The sequence below is a fragment of the Gadus chalcogrammus genome, chromosome 1 (assembly GCF_026213295.1).
Source record: "Gadus chalcogrammus isolate NIFS_2021 chromosome 1, NIFS_Gcha_1.0, whole genome shotgun sequence".
Lineage (NCBI taxonomy): Eukaryota > Metazoa > Chordata > Actinopteri > Gadiformes > Gadidae > Gadus > Gadus chalcogrammus.
Genome location: NC_079412.1, coordinates 5,933,498 through 5,956,761, shown reverse-complemented (window position 1 = coordinate 5,956,761; position 23,264 = coordinate 5,933,498). Strand labels below are relative to the sequence as shown.

At 46.1% G+C, this 23,264-nt stretch overlaps 1 protein-coding gene across 5 annotated transcripts in view; it reads left to right on the top strand.

The window, feature by feature from the left end:
• kif21b (kinesin family member 21B) overlaps positions 1 to 21,803 on the top strand; it is a 63,987-nt gene extending 42,184 nt beyond the window's left edge. For 4 of the 5 annotated variants that reach the window (XM_056582125.1, XM_056582293.1, XM_056582210.1 and 1 more), the window contains 7 exons: positions 2,754 to 2,890; positions 7,125 to 7,305; positions 7,927 to 8,091; positions 8,977 to 9,094; positions 10,893 to 11,063; positions 13,487 to 13,686; positions 16,767 to 21,803. In XM_056582125.1, the coding sequence (XP_056438100.1) occupies positions 2,754 to 2,890; positions 7,125 to 7,305; positions 7,927 to 8,091; positions 8,977 to 9,094; positions 10,893 to 11,063; positions 13,487 to 13,686; positions 16,767 to 16,815 (1,021 nt within the window). In that variant the 3' untranslated portion in view covers positions 16,816 to 21,803. Of the gene's footprint in view, positions 1 to 2,753; positions 2,891 to 7,124; positions 7,306 to 7,926; positions 8,092 to 8,976; positions 9,095 to 10,892; positions 11,064 to 13,486; positions 13,687 to 15,804; positions 15,936 to 16,766 lie in introns of all 5 variants that reach the window. The other variant, XM_056582372.1, reaches the window with a different exon arrangement.
• The last annotated feature ends 1,461 nt before the right edge of the window (positions 21,804 to 23,264 follow it).

The window sequence follows — 23,264 nt, the reverse complement described above, 5'->3', positions numbered from 1 at the left end:
GTGCATTTCTCATTGTACATGATGATAGGCCTGCATGAGCCTCACTGCGGTTTGATGAGACAGAAGAGCAGAGGCGGCTTTATAAATCCCAGAAGGGGGGGTTCTGTATTAAAGCAGAACAGAACCATCCAGATCAAACAAGAGAAGATGATAACCAAATGAAATGTGGACAGAAAATAAATTCTTCATCCCTTTCCACTAAGGCTAAGTCGACATTGCTAAAAAAAAAAATGGACGTGGTCATTTTCCAATATTAATCTGTGTTTAATATATAACTATCGCATGCTTTCATTCAGCTCTTACAACTCTCCATCCGACCCATGTGGGGACACATTTCTATGGCTCCTTGTGAAAAGGGAGGCGTGTAAGAACTCCATCCCCCCCTGCAGAGGGGGGGATGGAGTTCTTACCCAGGGGGGGTGGCTGAGGAGAATCACAAAGGATCTGCAGCCACTGTGCCAAATCCCATCTGGGCTGGGAGGAACAATGTCCCTTTATTCTACCTCTCACACATGTACAGTATTCAACCACACACACACACACACACACACACACACACACACACACACACACACACACACACACACACACACACACACACACACACACACACACACACACACACACACACACACACGTCAACTCCTTGCATAGCAGACCACACACTCACTCAATCTGTATCAAATCTATTCTACCTAACACACTGAAAATGCCTCATGAAAATAGATAGATTGATATGAAAAAATCAGTCTATCATTATCTATAATGCATTCAGGTCGCTCTCATATTAGAAGTTGAGCAACACGATGCTACACAGACACAGCTGAAAAGAATGACCAAAGATAATGTAACGATTGAGTTGAAGTGAACACAAAAGGGTTGCTTTACAAGCCAACATTATCCACAATGCTGGTCAGATGCTTTAACCATGCCGCCTCCAGAGACCAGTTCATGGCAGCCCGGGGTGAAGATGATTGACCCCTAGGTTGTGTGTGTCTCGCGCTCAAACGCTGCCCATCCTCCTTTCCACCATATCATTAACACCAGGCTACACTCGCATCCCATCTACTCGTACCTCTCTCTCTACTCTATCCCTCTCTCTAGCTATCTCTCCCTTCTGTCTCTTTCTCTCCTCTATTCCTCTCTACCTTTCTCCCTCCCATGTCTCCTCTTTCTCTATATATCCTCTTACTCTGATTCTGTCTCTCTCTCTCTCTCTGTCTCTCTCTCTCTTTCCCGTCCCTCTCTACCATAATTCGACAATCCTTTCTCCTTTGATTGATCCTGAATCCATAATAATTCTGCTGTCAGCTGCAATCTTGCCTGTATCAAAGGGGAAGCCTCCTCACTTTGATAACCCTAATATCCAAACATTATACAGCCAATCAGATCACTCTATTGAACAATATATCTTTTCTTTCGAGGCTTGAGCTGTGAAAGATGAAACAACATGGTTACAGCTCCACACTGAGCTGTTCTATGAAACAAGGATGGGTTCCATCACTTGTTTGTTAAGCTATGGCTGTGGTATGGTTGGGCTTTAAAAGTCTGTGGCTGTCACAAACACCATTCTCGTCCCTTTTAATTTGAATTTCTTCATAAGACGCGTGGGAACGTGCCTGATGTGTCTTTGTCTCCGGGTGGTTTAACGATGCGCTGGTAGAGCTTGTTGAGGTTGAGGTTGAAGATGTCATGCAGCGTTCTGACACCGGTAGGAGAAAGAAAATCTCTCTGGCAACTTTGACAATATGCCAACACATTATTCTAGCAAAGCAAACTGTCCTGCTCCTCCTCTCTCGTTCTGGCTCTCTCCTCATCTCCTCCCTCTTCTACTTCTCTCCCACTGTCTTGCACTTGCTCTCTGCTCCCCCTCTTTTTCCTCTTGGTCACTCACTCAGAAGCGTATCCTGTTCTATAAGCAAGACCCACTCCCTCTCTTCTTCCCTGTATCTTCCCACCATCCCCTCCCTCCCTTCCTGACCTCTCTTTCACTTTCTCTCATTCTCTCCCTCTCTCCCTTGTTCTCTTATTCTCTCTGTCTCTCTTTCTCGTTCTATTTTTTTTCCCCTGCCTACCCTCAAACTCCCTATCAAACACACCCTTAATTGTTATTACGGAAGCCACCAGGGATACATTTTCCTCCACATTCCTCTCTCTCTTCTCTCGCTCTGCCTCACTCTCTCGCTCTGCCTGTCTCTCCCTTTGCCTCGCTCTCTCGCTCTGCTGACTGCTCTCTAAGTGCCTGCAGCCCTCTGTCAGACTCTGTCAGCTGGACAGCAGGGAGCATTGGCGTTCGGCTGTGTGTGTGTGTGTTAGAAAGGCTGAAGTGGGCAGCTTTTGCACATACAGCTCCCTTGGTTGATCCTTCCTCACCCAACATAATGGCTCCTCTCTCCAGACGAGGCCGAGGGAGAAGAGGACGGGCGAAAAAGCACAAAATGAAAACATAAGCCACAAGTCGTCATCTATATTGCTGTATAACTATATACTGTGTCATTGTGTAAAAACATACGTGTGTGTGTGTGTGTGTGTGTGGATGCCTGCGTGTTGACGCTGGCTTTCATAATGATTTTGAAGTATCTTATGGTTTATTGTATCCCCACAGAGCCTCACTTATAATTATTTCTACCATTTGTGAAATCGTCTCTTTTGTGCATGTTTGTGACCGGCCTGTGCCTTGCACCCCTCCGAGTGCACCATGTTGTGGAGAAACCTCCTCATGTGTGTGTGTGTGTGTGTGTGTGTTTCTGCAGAGGGTCGATCGTCCCCATCGGGGGGGTGAAGGGCGGCCGCAGCGCCCCCCTGCAGTGCCTGTCCGTGGCGGAGGGTCACTCCAAGCCCGTGCTCTGCCTGGATGCCACCGACGAGCTGCTCTTCACCGGGTCGAAAGGTCAAATGTCACCTTAGAAACAAATTAAAAAATATGCATGAATGGCAGTACGGTCGGCCAATGAGACTCCTCGGTGGGGTGGAAGGAGGGATCAACATGTTTAAAGGTCCCATGGCATGCTACTTTATTGTTGCTTTGATATGGGTGTTAATGTTCCCCTAAAGCAGTGTTTGAAGACGTTCAAGAAATTCAGCCTTGGTGCAGAATTACAGCCACTACAAGCCAGTCCCACAAAGAGCTTTCCACAAACGTGCCGTTTCTGTGTCTGTATCTTTAAATGCTAATGAGGAGGAGAGAGGCGGGTCAAGGGGGGTGGGGATGTGGCCCTGAGCAGCTTGCGGCCACGGTACCATGTGCTAGTGTTTACAGTGGATGTATCGCAATGGATCGAAATCATGATATCATGTAGAGGCGCACCCAGCTTTTGGCCGTGTTCTGTAAATATTTCGGGTGCTCCGGCGGGAGTCCTGGAGCTCTATATCTAAATAATATCATATTATACATTACATTATCATGGCCAAAAGCTGTGTGCGCCTCCAGATGATGCTATGAATCTCAAACGACTGCATCGGGTTCTCCGACGTCTCTGTTCTTTCACTTCCGTGTCAATCTGAAGTACAGACTGAACCCCGAAATGGAAGAGAAAGGGATTGTTGCCGTTTGCGGACTCCCGGTACTTCCACAACGAGAATCGTAGTGGGGGTTGCCCAGGATTGTCTCCCGCCGGAGCCCGCCGGTGCACCACCATCAGGCACCACCATCGGGGCACCACCGCCACGGGGCTCCAACCGCCAAACTTAATCAAGTTTTTCTAGAGAAAAAAGTTGCCTGATTCGCATCTGTACGTTGACCCTGTATGGAGTCGTTTCGCCCCGTCGCGTTTGATGTGAACACTCAGTTAGGTGGCATCCGTCCTTGGTTGGCATGGTGTTCAGTTTTTCCTGCTCACAACTACGCAAACTCCACTCCGCAATCGCTCCTGGACTTAACATCCCCATCGTAAATGAACTCGGACTTCTGCGTCGCCCCCGTTATGCCCACCGGAATACATGCAGAAACTTTGATTACCACCAGCAGTCTGAGCAGTGCATTCATCTGGACGCTCGTCGGACAACAGACACGTCATCAGAGCACTGTCACCACCAGGCTATTTCACTCTAACCAGGACAGAAAACATGGAGTGGGTCACAGCCTACTCCGGCCCCTACGGAGACACTGCGGCAAGACCACCCCAGCACCCCGTTAAAATGTAACTCTTTTTAGAACAATCCCTCAATAACAACACATATTTAATTCATGACCACATCACCAACAAGGAGATACACTTCATGAGGTCTACCATGGTCTTAATGAAGCGTGTTCTCTGGCTACACCTACCTTAGCAAACCCTGCACGGTGGTGGCCTTGCCGTTGTGCACCAGGGAGACTTTGGGTTGTCCCCCATGTCCCTGCCGGTTCACTCCCTTTTTTGAAGGCCTTGCATCATATGCAAACCGCCACTTTCCATTACATTTCTCCTGATTTACTGGCCCCCCCAAACCGAATCCAGCCTTCATCCCCGAGGTACATGACCTCCTCACCACACTCTGCACAACCCCAGGGAATATCATCACACTCGGTGATTTTAATATTCATGTTAACAACCGCTCTTCCTACTCTGTATCTGAATCTTCCTGACGGTCTCAAACTCACTCTACACGTCAATGTCCCAACACACTCCAGAGGCCAACTCTTGATTGGTTGTACCTCAACTCCAACCCCATCAGCAATCTCTCGATGCACGATCTGGGCGTGTACGACCATAAGTTCATCTCAATGGAGCTACCCACCCTGTCCCCCCTCAATAAGCCAGACAGACAAATCAGTTTCAGGAACCTTAAAAACATCAAGCCATTCACCCTGACTACTGACCTCCGCCATCTCCCCACTGCCAACTCAGTCACTGAATCCGTTGGATCTCTACAATTCATCACACAGCCCCCTCCTGGACCACCATGACCCAGTGAAGACCAGAACTGTCACCTTCACATGCTCAGCCCCCTGGTACACCAGTAAGCTGCGGCTACTGAAGAGAACGGGGCGTGTCCTTAAACGGCGTTCAAGGACTCGAGACTCACTGTTCAAAAACGAGCCTACCGGTCACATCAGAAGGCCTACAGCAAGTCCCTCAGTGACACACGGTCCTGGTTCTACTCCCACATCTTCAACAATAGCCGTGGTACCTCAACCATTATTCATCTCCTCAAACCTCAGCCCCCCCCTACACTCAGACACCACACAGGAGCGGTGCAACAGCTTCATCTCTTTCTTCAAAACGAAAGTTGAAGAAAGGCTTCCGCTCCCTTCTCTCCAGCCCCCCACACCACACTCCCTCCCCTCTCTCCAACCCCCCTGCCTCCCCAACCCCCCTTCTCTCCAGCCCCCCCGCTCTCCCTGCATTTCCAGTCACATCCCCTGATGCCCAGTCCGGGACTACTCAGCCCCTCTGGTGTTTCACAGGCATCACATAACATGAGTTTGAAGACATCTTAAGGAAGATGAAGCCTCCACCTGTGCCCTGGACCCGTTTACCTTAGCCCTGATAAAAAGTCGATCCTCTGCAATAAGTCTGATGATCACCAAAATCATCAACCACTTCCTCCGGTCCGGCCATGTCCCCACATCTCTGGAAAACTGTTGTCATCAAGCCACCACTCAAAAAGCCCAGCCTTGACCTCGAAGTACCAAAACCGCCCCATCTCCAACCTCACTTTCCTATCAAAGGTGTTGGAAAGCGTTTCTAGTTTCTGCCCAACTCAACAACCACCTAATATTAAACAGTCTGTACTAGTTCCAGTCTGGTTTCCGCTCTGGCCACAGTACTGTTACTGCTCTGGTCAGGGTCACCAATGACCTGCTGATGACTGCTGATGCTTTCTCACTGGCATCACTGGCATCACTTCTCATCCTTCTCGACCTCACCACAACATTTGACACCGTGTACCACCGCATCCTTCTACACCACCTCCACTCCTCCATCGGACCCTCTGACATTACCCTGGCCTGGTTGACATTGTATCTCACAAATAGGAGTACAGAGTATGTGTTCCTGGGAGGTGCTGCAAGTCAGACACGCACTCTTTCACCTGTGGTGCCCCTCAAGGATCAGTCCTTGGCCCAATCCTCTTCACTCTGTACATCCTCCCCCTTGGTCATGTCATCAGCCGGCATGGAATATCTTTCCACTGCTACGCTGATGACCCCAAACTCTACATCAGAACCAAACCAACTCCCTCTGCAGCACTATCAACACCTGCCTGGAAGACATAAAGGTGTGGATGACGGCTAACTTCCTGCAACTTAACAGCTCAAAAACGGAGGCCATTCTTGTTTGCACCCCACACCAGACCCGGTCATCCACTATCACCAGCATCACCGTCTCCCGCCACGACATCCACCTTTCATCCTCAGGCACTAACCTCGGTGTCAGAATGGACCCTCACATGACCTTTAAGGCCCACATTAAACATCTTTGAAAGACCTCCTTTTTCTATCTCAGGAAGATTGCAAAAGCCCCAAAATCACTCTCCCTGATGCCGAAAAACTTGTCCACGCCTTTGTCTCCTCCAGGCTCGACTACTGCAACCCACTTCTCTTCGGGATCCCCAGCAAGAACATTCAACGGCTGCAGTACATCCAGAACTGTACTGCCAGGATCCTGATGAGGGTGCGGAAGAACGACCACATCACACCTGTCCTCAAATCCCTTCATAGGCTTCCTGTCCTGTACAGGATTGAATTCAAAGTCTCCTTGCTGTCCCACCAGTGCCTCCATGGCACTGCCCCCCTCTGACTCACAAAACTCATCACCCCCCCATTCCTCCTCACGCAATCTCCGCTCTTGACAGGCAAACCTCCTCCAGCCTCGGAGGACAAAGCTCCATCCACGGGCAACCGCGCCTTCTGCACAGCTGTTCCCAGTCTGTGGAACAGTCTCACCGACCATTTAAGGGCACAGACTGCAGATTATTAAAAAAAGGCTTGAAAACCTATCTTTTGAGAAAAAGCCTTTGGCTATACTACTTTAAACCTTACAATCTTTTATGTAGCCTTTCTCTGCCTCGGTTTTAGTTTTAGTATATGTCTATATATATTTTATATGGGTTTGGTCACAGAAATACCTACCTTGCTCTTTTTACCACTAGGCTATCCTGCCCCCCGCCCCCCTCTAAAGCTTTCCTTCCTGTCCCTGCAGATCGTACGTGCAAGCTGTGGAACCTTGGGACAGGCCAGGAGTTGGTCACTCTGAAGGGACACCCAAACAACGTGGTTTCGGTCAGGTACTGCTCCTCCTCCGGCCTGCTCTTCTCCGTCTCCACCTCCTACATCAAGGTCTGGGACATCCGGGACAACGCCAAATGTGTCCGCACGCTCACGTAAGTGGAGAACTTCTGCAAGGCTTCCCCTTTGGGGAACTGCATGGGTGAGCTAAAAAGCACTTTGAGTTTAATTTCAAAGCGTTAGCTGGAGCGGGTAACCCGCTGTGGCTTTGTGTGCCACTTCCAACAGAAACCCCCATCCATCGTTAATCGTTTAAACATTTCATTAACATTTTTCATTAAAAAAAGTGTTTGAATCAGCAGTCAATTAATGAACTAAAGGGATTCAACTCACATTCACCGTGCACATTAATATGGATGAAAATATGAATGGAATAGAAATATCAAGGAAAACTGTGAAACACGAAATTTGAATGAACCAAAGCATATTACGCGACCAATCGCCCTCTGCGCTGTAATAATACGGTTTATTGGCTCTCATCCTTCTCTGCTGAGAAGAATGACCCCGAAGGCACGCACACCGACAGACAGGCAGACAGACAGACAGACAGACAGACAGACAGACAGACAGACAGACAGACAGACAGACAGACAGACAGACAGACAGACAGACAGACAGACAAACACCAAACCAAACCAGGGTTCTTATTCCTGTGCCCCCCCCCCTCCCTCAACCCTATAAACAACCTGTGGTGTGTGTGGCTCTTCCCTCTCCAGCTCCTCAGGGCAGGTGGTGGCGGGCGACGCGTGCGCGGGCACCACCACGCGCACCATCACCTTTGCCCAAGGCGAGTACCAGATAAACCAGATCGCCCTCAACCCCTCCGGCACGGTGCTGTACGCCGCGGCGGGGAACGCTGTCCGTATCTGGGACCTCACTAGGTACGCTCCTCCTCTCGCTCCCTGAAGAACTCACTGTGTGCTTTATACAGCAGCCGGGCTGTATTCTCACCGAGGCGTCCCTCACACAACAGGGATGAGGGGGTGTTTGTTCCCCCCCCCCCCTTGATCCTAATCCCTGTGCGTCTGAACACACCAAATCCTGAGCGTGAAGAGCTTTTCTTTTGAAGTTGGAAATCGATTGGAGTAAAAACACAGAGTGGCCTTAATGCATCGCTGGGCTTTTTACAGAACTGAAGACCTTAAAGGACCCATGACATGCCACCAGGTGTGAGTGGGATTAGCCTTACAAGCCGTTTTGGAAATCTGGCTCTTATGACATCACAAGTGGGCATGTCCACCTAGTGTGTGACGGATAGAAGGGCAACGTTTGCTACAGTCCACTGGGTAGGCTGGTAGACTGCTCTATCCAGCACACATCTAGGTGGACACAACCACTTGTGATGTCATAAGATCCCCATTTTCAAACCGGCTTGTAAGGCGTATCACACACACATCTGGTGGCATGTCATGGGACCTTTAAAAACAAAACAAACTGTTGACAGATCTATGTGGACCGCTTTGGTTTTTACTTCTGCAGCGGATCTATCGAATGAGACATATTGAGCTCTGTTTTAGTTGGACCTTAAGTGCTTCACCCTTTTTTTATGACCAAGAATGTCTTGTGTGTGTATCTCTGTGGGTGTGCGTGTGGGAATCTCTGTGTGCGTGCTTGTTTTTGTGTGTCTGTGTGTGGTGTGCATGTAATGCGTGTTTCTGTGTGTGTTTGTGAGTCTCTGTGTGCGTGCTTGTTTTTGTGTGTCTGTGTGTGTGTGTGTGTAACGTGTGTGACTCTTTGCATGTGTGCTTGCATGTGTGTCTGTCCAGGATGCAGGCCATCGGGAGGTTGACGGGGCACATCGGCTCTGTCATGTGTCTCACTGTGGGGCAGCCCCTCAAGGGCAAGGACCAGGTCATCACCGGCTCCAAGGACCACTACGTCAAGGTCTGACCCACAGTCACACACACACACACACACACACACACACACACACACACACACCAACACACAGTCACGCACACACACAAACACAAAGAAAGAAAGAAACAAACGTATGGAATGACACACACACGTTTGGAATGACGCACACACACACACGCGTACCCACTCTTGTGTGTGATTTGTATTTGTTGCGGTACTGTACAAGGTCCACAGTTCCAGGATTGATACGCACTGCGACCCATCAATACAATAATCAATAATTGTTCAGTACCAAAAAATACGAATACCTTGGGAAAAAATATATGTAGACATAAACCGTTAATTAATGACTTTATGTTCCGAAAAGGCATGTTAACATGATGCATGGTTTGAAACGATGTGCGTCGCTGGGTCGAATCTGTGTTTTTGAGCATGACAACCTGAAAACACACACCATCAGCCCTGGCCCAGAACCTTATGGCTTGTTTAGAATAATTTCAACCTAGACGCGTGAAACCTCTGCAGAAACACGCCGCAGGATAGGGTGCATGGCCCCTCCCCTAACAAATGTTTCCATTGGAAACCAGTGAGCTGGACTGGGGCGTGCTCATTCAGCCAATGCGTCTCAAGGAACACATAGAGGAGACAGTTGGCAGGACGCGCCAAACTAACCAAGTTGCTGCAAAACAGCAACAACAATAAAAGCAGGCACTACTATAATTTTCTTGATGTTTCTATGTGCTCCTGGAAGCCACGCTTTCCAACTTATAATTAGGGTTGGGTATCGTTTGGGTTTTATCCAATACCGGTGCCTCGGTACTTTTCAAACGGTTCCGGTGCTAAAACGGTTCTTGAACCGGTACTTAAAAAAACAAAACGGCAAACACTTGCATACATGCACGACTTGTTATGAGTTTCACATTAAGCAGAAAGTCAGCGGACACCGAGTTGAATGGCAACAGTGTTTGCTGGCCTACTTGATATGCAAGATTTACGGTTGGCATTAAATTACTCGACTTACCCGAAGAGGCTGCTGTGTGTGCTGTGACTGATAAATATCTTTTTAAAAAATAATTACAAATAATATTAATTACCCGCTGAAAGCAGGCAGGCACGCATCATGGCGCAACATTACTGCCAAAGTCATATTAAGTAATATAACTCAGAAAAAGAAAAAGTATTTGAAGCGAATAACGACTCTGTTTTTGATTTGTTTATTTGGTTTTGAACAGAAAGTTTTGGATGCATGCATCGGCTTTGAGGTTGTTTGTTTTTTACTTTAAAATTACATTCGCTCGCAACACACACACTCACACACGTTCATTCACGTTCACCCACTACAACCTGCCGGCCTTCAATCAAAACGACCTCAAGTAAGCGATGCCACAGCGCGTTGACAAGTCTGTCCCGAGTCTCGAGGCGCCCATAGGCTTTATGGTTTATTGTTTGAAAGCCGTGACACACTCTTTTTGGCGGTTTGTATAAAAAAAATCATATCCTAACGAAAATACACACCGTTATTCAGTGTGAACCGGTATAGCACCCGGCACTAACGCAAGTAGGCGCCATGGGGGCGGGGCAGGGGGCGTTAAAAACGTCAGGCACCGTTATGAGGAACCGAAAGGTGCGTTCTTATTCGATCTCGTTACAACCGTTTACGTCGGAACCGGTTCCCCACTGGAACCCAGTTTCGGTGCTCAACCCTACTTGTAATTCGATCAATGTATGTCAAACCGAACCTCCTTTTCTGTAATCAGAGTGTGACAGCCCGTTATGCACATCTGATTGCTCTACCACCCCTTTGTCTTTTCCTCTTTCGCAGGTGTTTGACGTAGCAGAAGGCACTCTGGGTAACGTAGGCCCGGCCCATAACTTTGAGCCCCCCCATTACGACGGCATCGAGTGCCTGGCCGTGCAGGGAGACGTGCTGTTCAGCGGGTCCCGAGACAACGGCATCAAGAAGTGGGACCTGGAGCAGCAGGAGCTCACACAGGTGTGTTGAGTGTGGTACTGGGTTAGTGGTTCCTCTCCAGAGATAGTCGCATGTTTGTTGTTTTGTGTGTTGTTAGAACTGTGACTGGAAATAGCTTTAGAGTTCTCAGCAAGCAGGCTCAATATGTTTAATTTAATGTGTAGTAAAGAGAGTGTGTGTGTGTGTGTGTGTCTGAGACTTTGTGTGTGCATGTGGGATTATGTCTGTGTGCGCATGCTGTTTTTAGATGTCGTGGGCGAGGACTGCAGGCTAGTAGTAGGAGGTAACCGTGAGCAGGTTTCAACAGAGACAATGGCAGACAGCTGGGCGGGAGCTGTGCTAAATCTACTCCTATTAGCACAGAGCTAGCAGCATGACGCCTTTGTTGCTAAATAAAAATGCATTGTTGCTTGGGATTTCTGTACCAAACCAATGTCATAGCACAACGTGTGTGTGTGTGTGTGTGTGTGTGTGTGTGTGTGTGTGCACCCGCGCGTTTGTGTGTCCGTGCGTGTTTGGATATTTTTAGCAATAAAGATGACGAATTGTATGTTACGTGCGTAAATTACATGTAATTAAAAGCAAATTAGAATAATCAGTTAAAACGTGAGGTTCTGTGTGTGATTCCGTTTTGCAAATGTGTTGACTAAGCCACAGAATGAATATCTCTTTATATGTCCATATAAAAAAATATGTTTAAATTTATAAGGGATACTTTTGAAATAACAAAACAATTAAAAGTAATATCTAAATGTTTTGTACAGTGGTGTTGATCACAACTAACTACTCACAAAACAAAAGATCGCTATTAATGTAATAATGTACATTCTTCCAAATCATAGTAATTCTTTTGCAGAATAAGATGCCTTTGTTGTCCTTGCGGCAAAGGGAAATGGATCAATTTAATGATTTAAAGGTTGTTCATGCTTGGTACACACTCGATCAAATTTCTAATTTAGAAAATGTGAGAGACCACACACATTTCGATAAATTAAGATAAATGTAACTGTTTTAGTCGTTTAGTGTGTGGAAGGGAACGACTTTGCCAACACAGCACTCCACACAATAACTGATTCCATTCCAACCACCAAGTTCCGATTTTCAAAATCCGAAATCTCGCCAAGCATGGTGGACGACAGTCAGGAACAATCGTTTCTTCTGAACATTTTACCACTACAGGCTGTGCCTTAATTTCCGAAGCCATGGTTACTTGATGAATTGTTGGTATAATGTTATGTCAGCGTGGCTCCTAATTGGCTATCGTCTTTCCCACATGACAATCAATTGCCTGCAACCTCGGCCTGTGTGTTGGGGTTCCCCTCATACTACAGGATATCGGATCCTAAATATTTAACATGTTTAATAATGTGCAGGATAATCTTGCAAACAACATCGGCAGCCATCATTATATACAATTATAAGATATCCATGTGTGACAGCCAGCAGGTCGAAACATACATAAATCAAACCCTTTATTAATGTCTGTAGGTGGTCCTTTTCTGTCACACTTTTTGCTAGGTGCCTTTTAAAAGCAAACATGTGCTAATCTAGCACAACAGTGTTATGGTTACCATGCCAATTGAGGTGCCTAAACGAGAACTGGCATTGTCTGGAACAGAGTTCTCTTTATCCTGGCTAAAAATACAATTAGAAAGCACAAACGTCTGGCCAAGGTGGTGGTCTGTCAAATACTAATTCCACTTACTAATTAAAATCATTGGAAGGCTTTGCTTTCGAAGGAGAACCTTCTCTATAGAATATAATTACTAGTCTCAGAAACTTCTCTATTTGATATTATTACTAGTCTCAGAACATTCCATATGACTTGTCTCAGAACCTTTTCTATATTATATTATTACTGGTCTCAGAACCTTCTCCATGGGATATTATTAATAGTCTCGTTACCTTCTTTATTAGTAGATATTATTAGTAGACTAGAATTCTAAATAAAATACAAATCCTAGAGTTCACAGTAGAATCCTCTCCATTAATATTATTACTGGTCTTCAAAGTCAAACTCCTCCATAGGATCTGATGAAGAAACAATTCTCCACCCACCATGTTGTCCCACTCAGTTTATTAATAGACAATTGCTTTCAGGCAAACAAATGCAATTCAAAGCGAACACAGGCAGTTTACATTAAATAGTCCTTCATTTGAAGCTATGCTATAAATGTTTAGTTAGGCAGAAGCGACTAACATGTAGTTCCTCTAATGGGCTATTGGTGAAAAATGTCTTATTAGATTTCATCTAATAATACAAAACCCAGTGTTTCCCCCAGCACTGTACAGTTAAGTCCTTAACAACAAACCCTTGACTACCAATGTTTGTATATAAAAAAATAAAATAGTGTATATATATATTTTTGTGATGTGTAAACCAGTGGCTGACGTCACGGCGGTGCGTCCGTTTGTTTTACAGTCTTTGTTCTCGTCCCCTACAGCAAATCCCCAACGCCCACAAGGACTGGGTGTGTGCCCTGGCGTATGTGCCCGGTCGCCCCATGCTGCTCAGTGCCTGCCGGGGGGGCATGCTGAAGGTGTGGAACGTGGAGAACTTCACCCCTATAGGCGAGGTCAAAGGTCATGACAGTCCCATCAACGCTATCTGCACCAACTCCAGGCACATCTTCACGGCGTCCAGGTCAGAGGAACTAAGCGTCTCACGACAAATCTATGGATGCATCTATTGATCAGGTTATGAATGTGGTACATACTGTCTACAGATATATGTCAAGGTCACTTTCTACACACCACCTAGCTGGCTGCCTCATTCCATCTAGGTGACTTTTCTTGGCTCCTTCAAAATTGCAAATGTTGTAGAAAATGACCCATGAGGCCCCATGCTGCCCTAAAGGAAAACTGGTCTTACCTGTGCACACTGATAACTCAATATGCCACAGGTGACCATCAGACTCGGCCAAGTGAGGCTGCAAAAACCAGCCTTCATTCACACACACCCCCTACAATGTCCTCGTTATACTTTGCTATGGATAAAGGGTTAGGGTTATGCCCCCTGTCTGTCTGTCTGTCTGTCTGTCTGTCTGTCTGTCTGTCTGTCTGTCTGTCTGTCTGTCTGTCTGTCTGTCTGTCTGTCTGTCTGTCTGTCTGTCTGTCTGTCTGTTAGGCGGTCTGACTGACTGTCTGTCTGCCAACTCTCTCTGTCTTTTTGTCTGTATGGTGGTCTGTCTATTGGTTTGCAGGTCTGTCTGTCTCTCTGTGTGTCTGTCTGTCTGTCTGGCTGGCTGGTGGTATGGCAGTCCGTAGACTTGTCCATCTTTCAATTTTTTCTGTCCATCTGTCAGTCACTCTGCTGGTATGTAAGTCAATCTTTCTGTCTGGGTGAGTCAGTCTGTCTGTCTGTCAGTCTTTCTGTCTTTGTGTATGTCAGTCTATCTGGATATGTCTGTCGGTCTGAAAGGTTGAAAGGTTGCTAGTTCGATCCCCAGCAGTGTTGACGTGTCCCTGAGCAAGACACTCAACCCTAATTGCTCCTGACGAGCTGGCTGTCACCTTGCATGGTTGACTCTGCCGTTGGTGTGTCAATGTGTGTATTAACCGATGTAAGTCGCTTCTGCTAAATGCCCTAACTGTAACTGTAACTGGTCTGTCTGTTTATCTGTTTAGTCAGCCTTTCTGTCTGTCTTTCTGTCCCTCTGTCTGTCTGTGGGTATGTCAGCCTTCTGATCCGTCTGTCCATCTATGCCACCTGTGTTTCTGTCCATTTGTGTGTGTGTGTGTGTGTGTGTGTGTGTGTGTGTGTGTGTGTGTGTGTGTGTGTGTGTGTGTGTGTGTGTGTGTGTGTGTGTGTGTGTGTGTGTGTGTGTGTGTGGTCCACCCCTCTGCGAGCTGGAGATGGAGGGTGGGCGGTGTTTGGCTCCACAGCGCTGCCGGGGGGCTAATAGTGGTGTTCATGATGTTTCTGCCTCCGATCTTGATATTTTCATAACAACATGGCGGTAATGCCTCACCTCTGCCGGTTCCAGCAGCAGGGCGGTGGTCTGGTGCTCACCCGCTGGTACCGGTGCCTTCTCCAGATCAGATCCTATTTTCTTTCTCTGTATTATCTGACAAGTGTTTTGTTGTGGCCGTGCCTCCATTAGAGGAGGTGAGATAATGGATGTGTGCCACCACCCTCTTGCCACCACCCTCCCTCTTCTCTCTTCTCTCTGCTCTCAGCACAAGCCTGCGTTTGATAATTCACATTCTCATTCAGTCGTCCTCAGCATAATGAAAATGTGTCTGCCGACTCCCCCTTCTACACGCACCCGTCTGTTGTGCGTTTCTCCTCTCGTCTTTCTTTCATCTCGATCGTTGCTCTATTCCTTACTGTCAATTAAATTCTCTCTCTCTCTCTCTCTCTCTCTCTCTCTCTCTCTCTCTCTCTCTCCCTCCCTTTCTCTCTCTCTTGCTCTCTCGCTCTCTCTTTCTCTCGTTCTCTCTCTCGTTCTCTCGTTCGCTCGCTCTCTCTCTCTCTCTCTCTCTCTCTCTCTCTCGCTCTCTCGCTCTCTCTCTCTCGCTCTCTCTCGCTCGCTCTCTCTCGCTCTCTCTGTAGTGTTTCGCTCTCATGCTCTGCTCTCCTTTCTTCTTCTGGTTGAGCCCTGTCACCTGAACTGTTCCTCTCCTTCTACACCCACCAATTCCCTCTGCTGTTCTCCACCTACCCATCCGCCACTTTCCTCTCCTCACCTATTATCTCTCCTCTCCACATAACTCTTCTCCTCCCCTCCCCTCCCCCCCTCCCCCCCTCCCCCCCCACCAGTGACTGCAGGGTGAAGCTGTGGAGCTACGTCCCGGGCCTGACTCCCTGTCTCCCTCGCCGGGTGCTGGCCATCAAGGGCCGAGCCACCAGTCTCCCCTGAGTGTCTCACCAACCCCCTCCTCCTTCCTCTGGTACTTCACACTAACCATCCTCCTTCTAGTCACCCTGCTGATCCCTCACCGCCTCAGTATATCCTCCTTTTTCATCCAGATATTTTTTCTCATTTCCCCTCGCTGTTGGCTTTACCATCCCTGGTTCTGTTCGATTTTTTTCATCTTTTCGCTCTTCATTTCTCCCTGGGTTTCTTTAAATCTCTGTTGTCCTCAGTTTGGTGTGTCTTTCCATAAATAAATCACCAGCACATATCAGCTACATACAAGGGACGCCTTTCTGTTCACAGCAGCTTCCAGACGTTTTTTTTCCCAAATGTATTACACCTCTTCACGCTGAGTTAACCATCTCCATTGTGTCCCAGTGGACGCTGGCCTGGGGCTTCATTTATTTCCATAAACGCTTGTTTGACCTAATTGATTTGACCAGGTCAAGGTGTCGTGGTTTATATCGTTATGAGCCAACTCTGGGCTGCTCTGAGACGCAGCGATAACAAAGCCCTCTTGATGCAGTGACTTATCCTAAGGATCCTAATGATCCTCTTCATTCTATAGAATATAGAGAATGTACAGCTTTGATTATCGTGTACACTTTGCCAAGGAGTTCCTTATACCATAAGAGTTGTTTAACAGTTTAAAGGAAATGGATGTCATAACTTTCATAAATCAGACACCAGTGTTGCCTGTGTGTGTGTGTGTGTGTGTGTGTGTGTGTGTGTGTGTGTGTGTGTGTGTGTGTGTGTGTGTGTGTGTGTGTGTGTGTGTGTGTGTGTGTACAGTACATTGTGTCTAAGTGTGTTTGTGTCTTTCTAAGAAATAACACAATGACTTCTCTCTACCTGGTCTCTGAAGCGACATGAGGGTGAAGATCTGGCAATCGAAGGCGAGGAAGAAGATCTGAAGGATCAGTGGATCGCGTTGGGGGACGGATTGACTGTAGCTTTGACCTCTGACCTGCAACCGTCTCCTACACAGGGGGGGGGGGGGGTGGGCTGGACCTGAAAGACGCTAACAAACTAATTTATCCGTTCGTCACTTAGAGAAAAAAAATGAAAAAGAGACATGCAATATGTTGGACCACATCTGCTGTTTTTTGTGTTGTTTTCTCCGTTTGATCTGCCAATCTTAAAGTGCCAAGTGCCAATATCTGTTGCCAGTTTCCTCGGCCAGAGAAACACCCGGTCGATGCGTCTTTTCCCGGTCCTCCAAGATCCATCTGGAAAGAAAAAAAGAAAAAGTGTCCTTCTGTTTATTTGTCAAGAGATGAAAACAGAAACAAAACATGACAATAGAGTGCTGCTCAGAGACATCTTCCTGTGTGTATATTTATTAAGACTTGTTCTAGAATGACATTGATTGTCATGATTCCTGATCCTACTGACTGAAACTCCCTCACCATCCCGGTCCCCCCATCCTGGCCAAAGACTGGACGTTCAACTGTTGGTCCTTCTCTTCTAAGTCATGAGTCATGGATCAGACTGGATGACAGCTGGCCTTCCAATAGGTAGCATCCATCCTCCGCGCTGGCTGTGGTGGACCCACCGTGGACAGGATGCTCCTGAATAAACCATCACTGAAATGAGATGAAAAAATCGAAAGTTAAGATTGATGGTAGAAAACAAACATGCATGGGTCAGGGTCCCTGTACTTCATGGTTTTGCTCCTCATTTGTCTTTTTGTATTTTTTTTTTTTGTAATCCACTCTCCACTCTCTCTCCTGTCAGTCTACACCACTGACACTACTCCACCCTCCCACCTCCATCTTCATTTACTGCCATTTTGTTTTGTCCTTCCCTACCTCAATTGTTTTATTTTTTTTGTTTAGAAGAAAGCTGAGCCGGCACCTATTTATGGGTTTCTGAGAATAACTGACTGCTTTGCTTTTCCGACCTGTTAATTTATGTTGCCAATAGGCCCTGGGTGGCCCCCCTGGGTGGGCCCCCTGGGTCTGCCCACCACTGACCTGGCACAGAGCATGTCCACCAGCGCCTCTCCATACTGTGTATTTATATCTGCACTGCTTACTTCAGCGGAAACTAAACATAATGCAACACATCCCCAACACATTACGCCCACACAAACTCACACACTCTGCAATACTTGTGATCCAAGTACTTTAGGGACAGCCTAGCTCCGGGACAAGGGAGAGAGGGAGCCCCCAGTACCCACACACACCCACATCCCCCAGCCTTATCACCAGCATCAAACTGCCGAGCCCTGCTGGAGCCTTCACCTCCCCACCAGTCACTCCTCTTCCCAGGGAGAGAGAGGAGGAAGAAGCACATTAATTGGTGCTCTTCCCGCTCTGCCTGCGGCAGCCGTTTGAAGCGCTAAAAATAGTCTGAGAGTGAGGAGGGATTTCTTCTTTAAATGTCCTGATTATTATTTTCCGCTGCGACATGACAGAGAACCTTTCAATTGATGAATTCGTTTTTTTGTTGTTTGAGCAAGGCTGTCTATCTGGCTCAAACAAACACACGCACACATAAATAAGCAGGTGCTCTAGCACGCATGCAAGCGTCCACGGATACACACACACGCACACCACACATACACTCGCACAGAGCCTTATTGGAGGATGTTGATCATTTCCATTCTTGGATTGCGAATTAGCTCTTCGTACTACAGCTTTGTTTAGAGTCCATTGAGCTATATTTATTCACTCTCCAAGAACACACACAGAAGTGCATTACACACAAGCAAAGATACCACACACACTCGCACAGACTGCTCGCAAAAGTAACAAGTCTAGAATTAAAGGTTTGATCTGTTATCTCTCTATTGGCTGCTGTTAAGCAGAGTGTTTCCTCATGTTTTCAGTGGTGGTGAGTTCTGTTTGCTTCCCTCACTGGATTAATGACTGACGCATCATGAGCTGCTTGGATCTTATCCTATATTAACATTACTGGTACATATGGTTGGCCGTTGTACCAAACACAAACACACACACACACACAGAAGTAGTGAACTGCACATGGTAAACTTGACGCGGGAACACATTAAGTAGTCCAACTAAGTGTTACATTCTAACAATTTTTGACAGGAGCTCCGTATACAATGCAATGTCTCTGTATAGGTAGCTGCATATACAGCCTTTGACATGTTTGATCTGGTGTGTGTGTGTGTGTGTGTGTGTGTGTGTGTGTGTGTGTGTGTGTGTGTGTTTGAATGAGAAAAATGTTCTATCACTCAGGAATGAATTGTAAGATGGTTGTTTTAGCCAAAATAATTTTTGACATTTCAGAAAATGTATGTAGCTCATATGAATTTAACCAAATGCTTATTTTTATTTCTTTATTTTTATTATAATTTCAATGTGTTTTTTTTTTTCATTGCTTTGTGCTCCCGTTATTGTATTCAATCATTCATTGTTTGTGTTTAAATCATGCAGACCCCTTTTTTAATCTCTCCCATCCTGGTTTGTTCCCTTGAACCCTTCCAATACTTAACTTCGGTATTCAATTCAATTTTCTTACTGAATTGTATTTAGGATTTCTAATTTGGCTAATTTGGCTTTTCACTCGAGGGTTTTTCCACTCGCGCTCTTCTTAAACGCGCTTGGCTTCCAGTCCTCCAGTTTAGCCCGGTTGCTATAGCGCTCCAGCTTACCGTTTGGACTCAGACCTCACAAACATGGCAGAGTTTTATGAGGTTATTTTCTCTTTTTTCCCCACTGTGATTTTGTTGTACTGTGATTAAGTAGTAATCCTAGGTACTTCTTAATGGCTCCATGTTGACTGGAACATGTTTTGTTCAAAAACCCTCCAGAAGCAGATGCTTGTGCATCCTCAGTGCTATGCATAGGGGTCTCTAGTGTGTGTGCCCCCTTCTGCGTGCGCTTACATCCCATTGGCTTAACGTCTCTGGCTGGCTGCTATTCTCCACAAGAATCCCCGCCCCTAGTATCCCTCCCAGAATGTGTTATTCCGTATTCATCTATGCACACACAAACGAAATATGGAGATTGTTTGTCCAGACTTGTCTTAATGAGCTTCTAGCTCTGCCAATGTCAACCCCTTCCCTTGTGCTGATCTTCTGTATATAAATGTATCCCCTGTGTTTCAATCTAGGGAGAGATGTTGTCATGTTTAACAATGTAGCTGGCAGACATAAAGTAGCCTACTTGCTATCGAATCCTGCTTATCAGTCCTAGCACTGTTTCACAGGCACACAGTCCAAAGTCGAGACTTGCCTCTCGAGTTTACAGAGTTTGTGATGACCATTGTGTTTATCACAAATCAAACCTATACTGGAATTTTGGCATTTTTGTGGACTGTTTTGTGGATGAGTTATTGGTTTGGTGAATACAATGCTTTACATACAATCTGAGTGTGAAAATATTTCCAATAGCTCAAGCACATTGTTGTAGGATTTGGTCTCAATTAATGCTATTCGGCTTCATTTGAGCTATCAATGGCTATGGCTACCGCTTAGACGCACACCTCATGTTAATATTACCAAACCGACTCAGCCATCCAATCAGCGGGCGAGCCGGGGATCATGTGACTAATGAGATTTTGAGTTCCTTAACCCCAGTAGTACAAGCATCTGAGCAGCAGGAATGAGGCCACAGCCATAGGCCAAAGGTATAAATGGCCTCAACACATAAAGGTAAGGAGGACTTGTAGAGGTGGTGCAAAAATGTAGGATTCACTGTCGTTGCTGGAATTTTAAATAGATTCCAATTCCGCCTGGAGTACGGATCATATTATTCGGCCATCATCTTCTCTGCTTATTCGACCAGTTTGGCTGATGGAATGACCTTCAAAACCAACGCGCAGATCCCCCTGCAGGGCACTGCACTGCAGAGCGGGGGAACGCATCTGAAACACAGCCAAGCGTTGTTCATGAGGGGACTGTGTGCTCGGGTGCTCGGTTGAAGAACCACAAGTGCACAAATTTCTTTGCCCTGCTGTCGCAGAAAATGATTTTGCGTGTGTGTGTGTTTGTGTGGCTAGAAGTGAGGTCACTTGGGTAGCAGGTATATGTGAACTATGAGCTCTTGGGACGTTAAGCACGGTCGAAGGTCATATGTGCCTTTTATTGCACTGAAAACTTCCTCCATTAAGACTGTAAATGTATGTACAGCTTTGATTATGTTTGTCCAGTACATTTTGGGTTTTTATTTTTTTATTTTTAATCCGACAATGCATGTAACCAAACCATGTAAATTGTCTCTTGACTGTAAATAGTGTAAGTACGTATTTAATGATCAACACATGGAGGTCCCATGGTGAAAATAAAACCTAGTTGAATACTGCTGTTCCTGTTTGTGTCGTCCTTTTCTGAAGCCTCCTTTTTGTTTGATTAGGGGTAACATGAAAGAATGTCCTGTCATTTTATCATGCAAACAATTTTATGTTTGGCGATGTCTGTTTGTTAATGCTATGCATTAACAAATGCTATGCAGTTTCATGCTGATAGATGAAATACGCAAACTGAGTTTGAAAATGCCATCTGCGGCAGAAATCCATTGTACGATAGGAACTAATCCCCTGGCATGAATGGGTGGCTTGGAAATAATGGAAATATTTTTTATGATTTGGAGTCATATATTTGTATGTTTATTTATCCACCTTTTGTGTACTTCTGTAACCTTGTACACAACATACTGAGATAACTTCTAATGGTGGATTGTGCTGCATTACCTTATAAACAAATGTTTGGCATCATAACCTTATCTCACCCAATCACGAGATGTGGTGAACTTGGTCCACCTTTGGTTTCAGAGATCATTATGGGATGATGTTCACCTTTGGGGGGATTGAGATCCTCACCGCATCATGTCAGGGACTTGCATCAACCTATCACGGTTTGTTTCTCTATAACGACCAGCTGGCTTTACATTATCCCGCTTATTATATAGCAACTTCCTAAAAAAACCTATTATCTGACTAAAAATAAAGAACACAAAAATATTGTGTTATTTAAAACAAATTTGTATTGCTTCTTCTAAAGCAAGGTCTTTTCGATTCTAAGGTTAGAATTAGCCTCCATTTAGAGTATATTTTATGGCATTGATCTGGTCTAGAAATAACAGACTGCTGAATGCCGTAATTGACAAATCAAAATAAGTGGAGACGGTGGTGGACTACAGAAAGTCTCCAGCAGCACTAGCCCCAATCTTGCTTCATGGTTCCCCGGTGAACACTGGCGAATCATTTCGCTTCCTGGGCACAGTCATCTCCCGTGACCTAAAGTGGGAATCAAATATCAGGTCTCACCAAGAAAGCACCCACCAGAGGATCGCACGCACGCACGCACGCACGCACGCACGCACGCACGCACGCACGCGCGCGCACACACACACACACACACACACACACACACACACACACACACACACACACACTGACATTCCACATTTGTGCACATTTGCACATAGCACATAGCACTGTTAAAGTGGAATTTGCTGTGAACCATATATATATATATATTTCCTGTCTATCTACCCCATTGCACATTTATGTTAAGTTTATTTTATGTACATTCTTGGCAGATATCTGTTTTTGTTTTTATGTTTCCATAACTTATTTATTTATTTAGTTATTTATCTATTTTTAGTCGTGTTTGTCATTGTTGTTATGTCTGCTCTATGTGCCTTACCTTTAATTGCCCCCTGGGGATGAATAAAGTTTTCTTGAATCTTGAATCCTCACCTCCTCCATCTCAGTCTGGTACCCAGCTGCCAAAGCTAGGGACAAGGGAAGACTGCAGCGCATCGTCCGCACTGCTGAGAGGGTGACTGGCTGCAGCCTGGCCGCGCTGTGCAGCCTGCACCCCTCCAGGACCCTAAGGTGGACGTCCCCTCCCATCCCGGACAGTGTTATTCAGACACTCCCCACCGGCAGGGGGCTGCATTCCATCAGGACCTCCCGCCACAAGAACAGTGTTTTCCCCTGCGCAGTCAGCCTTCTGAACAAGGCATAACCCTCCTCACCGCCACCCACACACACACACACACACACACACACACACACACACACACACACACACACACACACACACACACACACACACACACACACACACACACACACACACACACACACACACCGCCCCCCTCTCCAACATGCCAGCACTTGTTTTTACTTATTATGACTTATTTATTAGGTCCCTGACAAGACTAGCCATCTTTTTTTAGCCAAGTCAAATTCCTTGTTTTTCATTCTGTGGAAGCTTTGCAAAATAAACTTCATTCTGATCCTGATTCTGATTCTGAATCTGCTTCTGATCAGAATCGACTATTCAACAATGATGTGTAAATAAGTCAAATCCACAGCATCCAAGCCATTATTTGCTGGCTGGCTGAATTTTATTTTTATTTTATTGATACAAATATGATTTTAT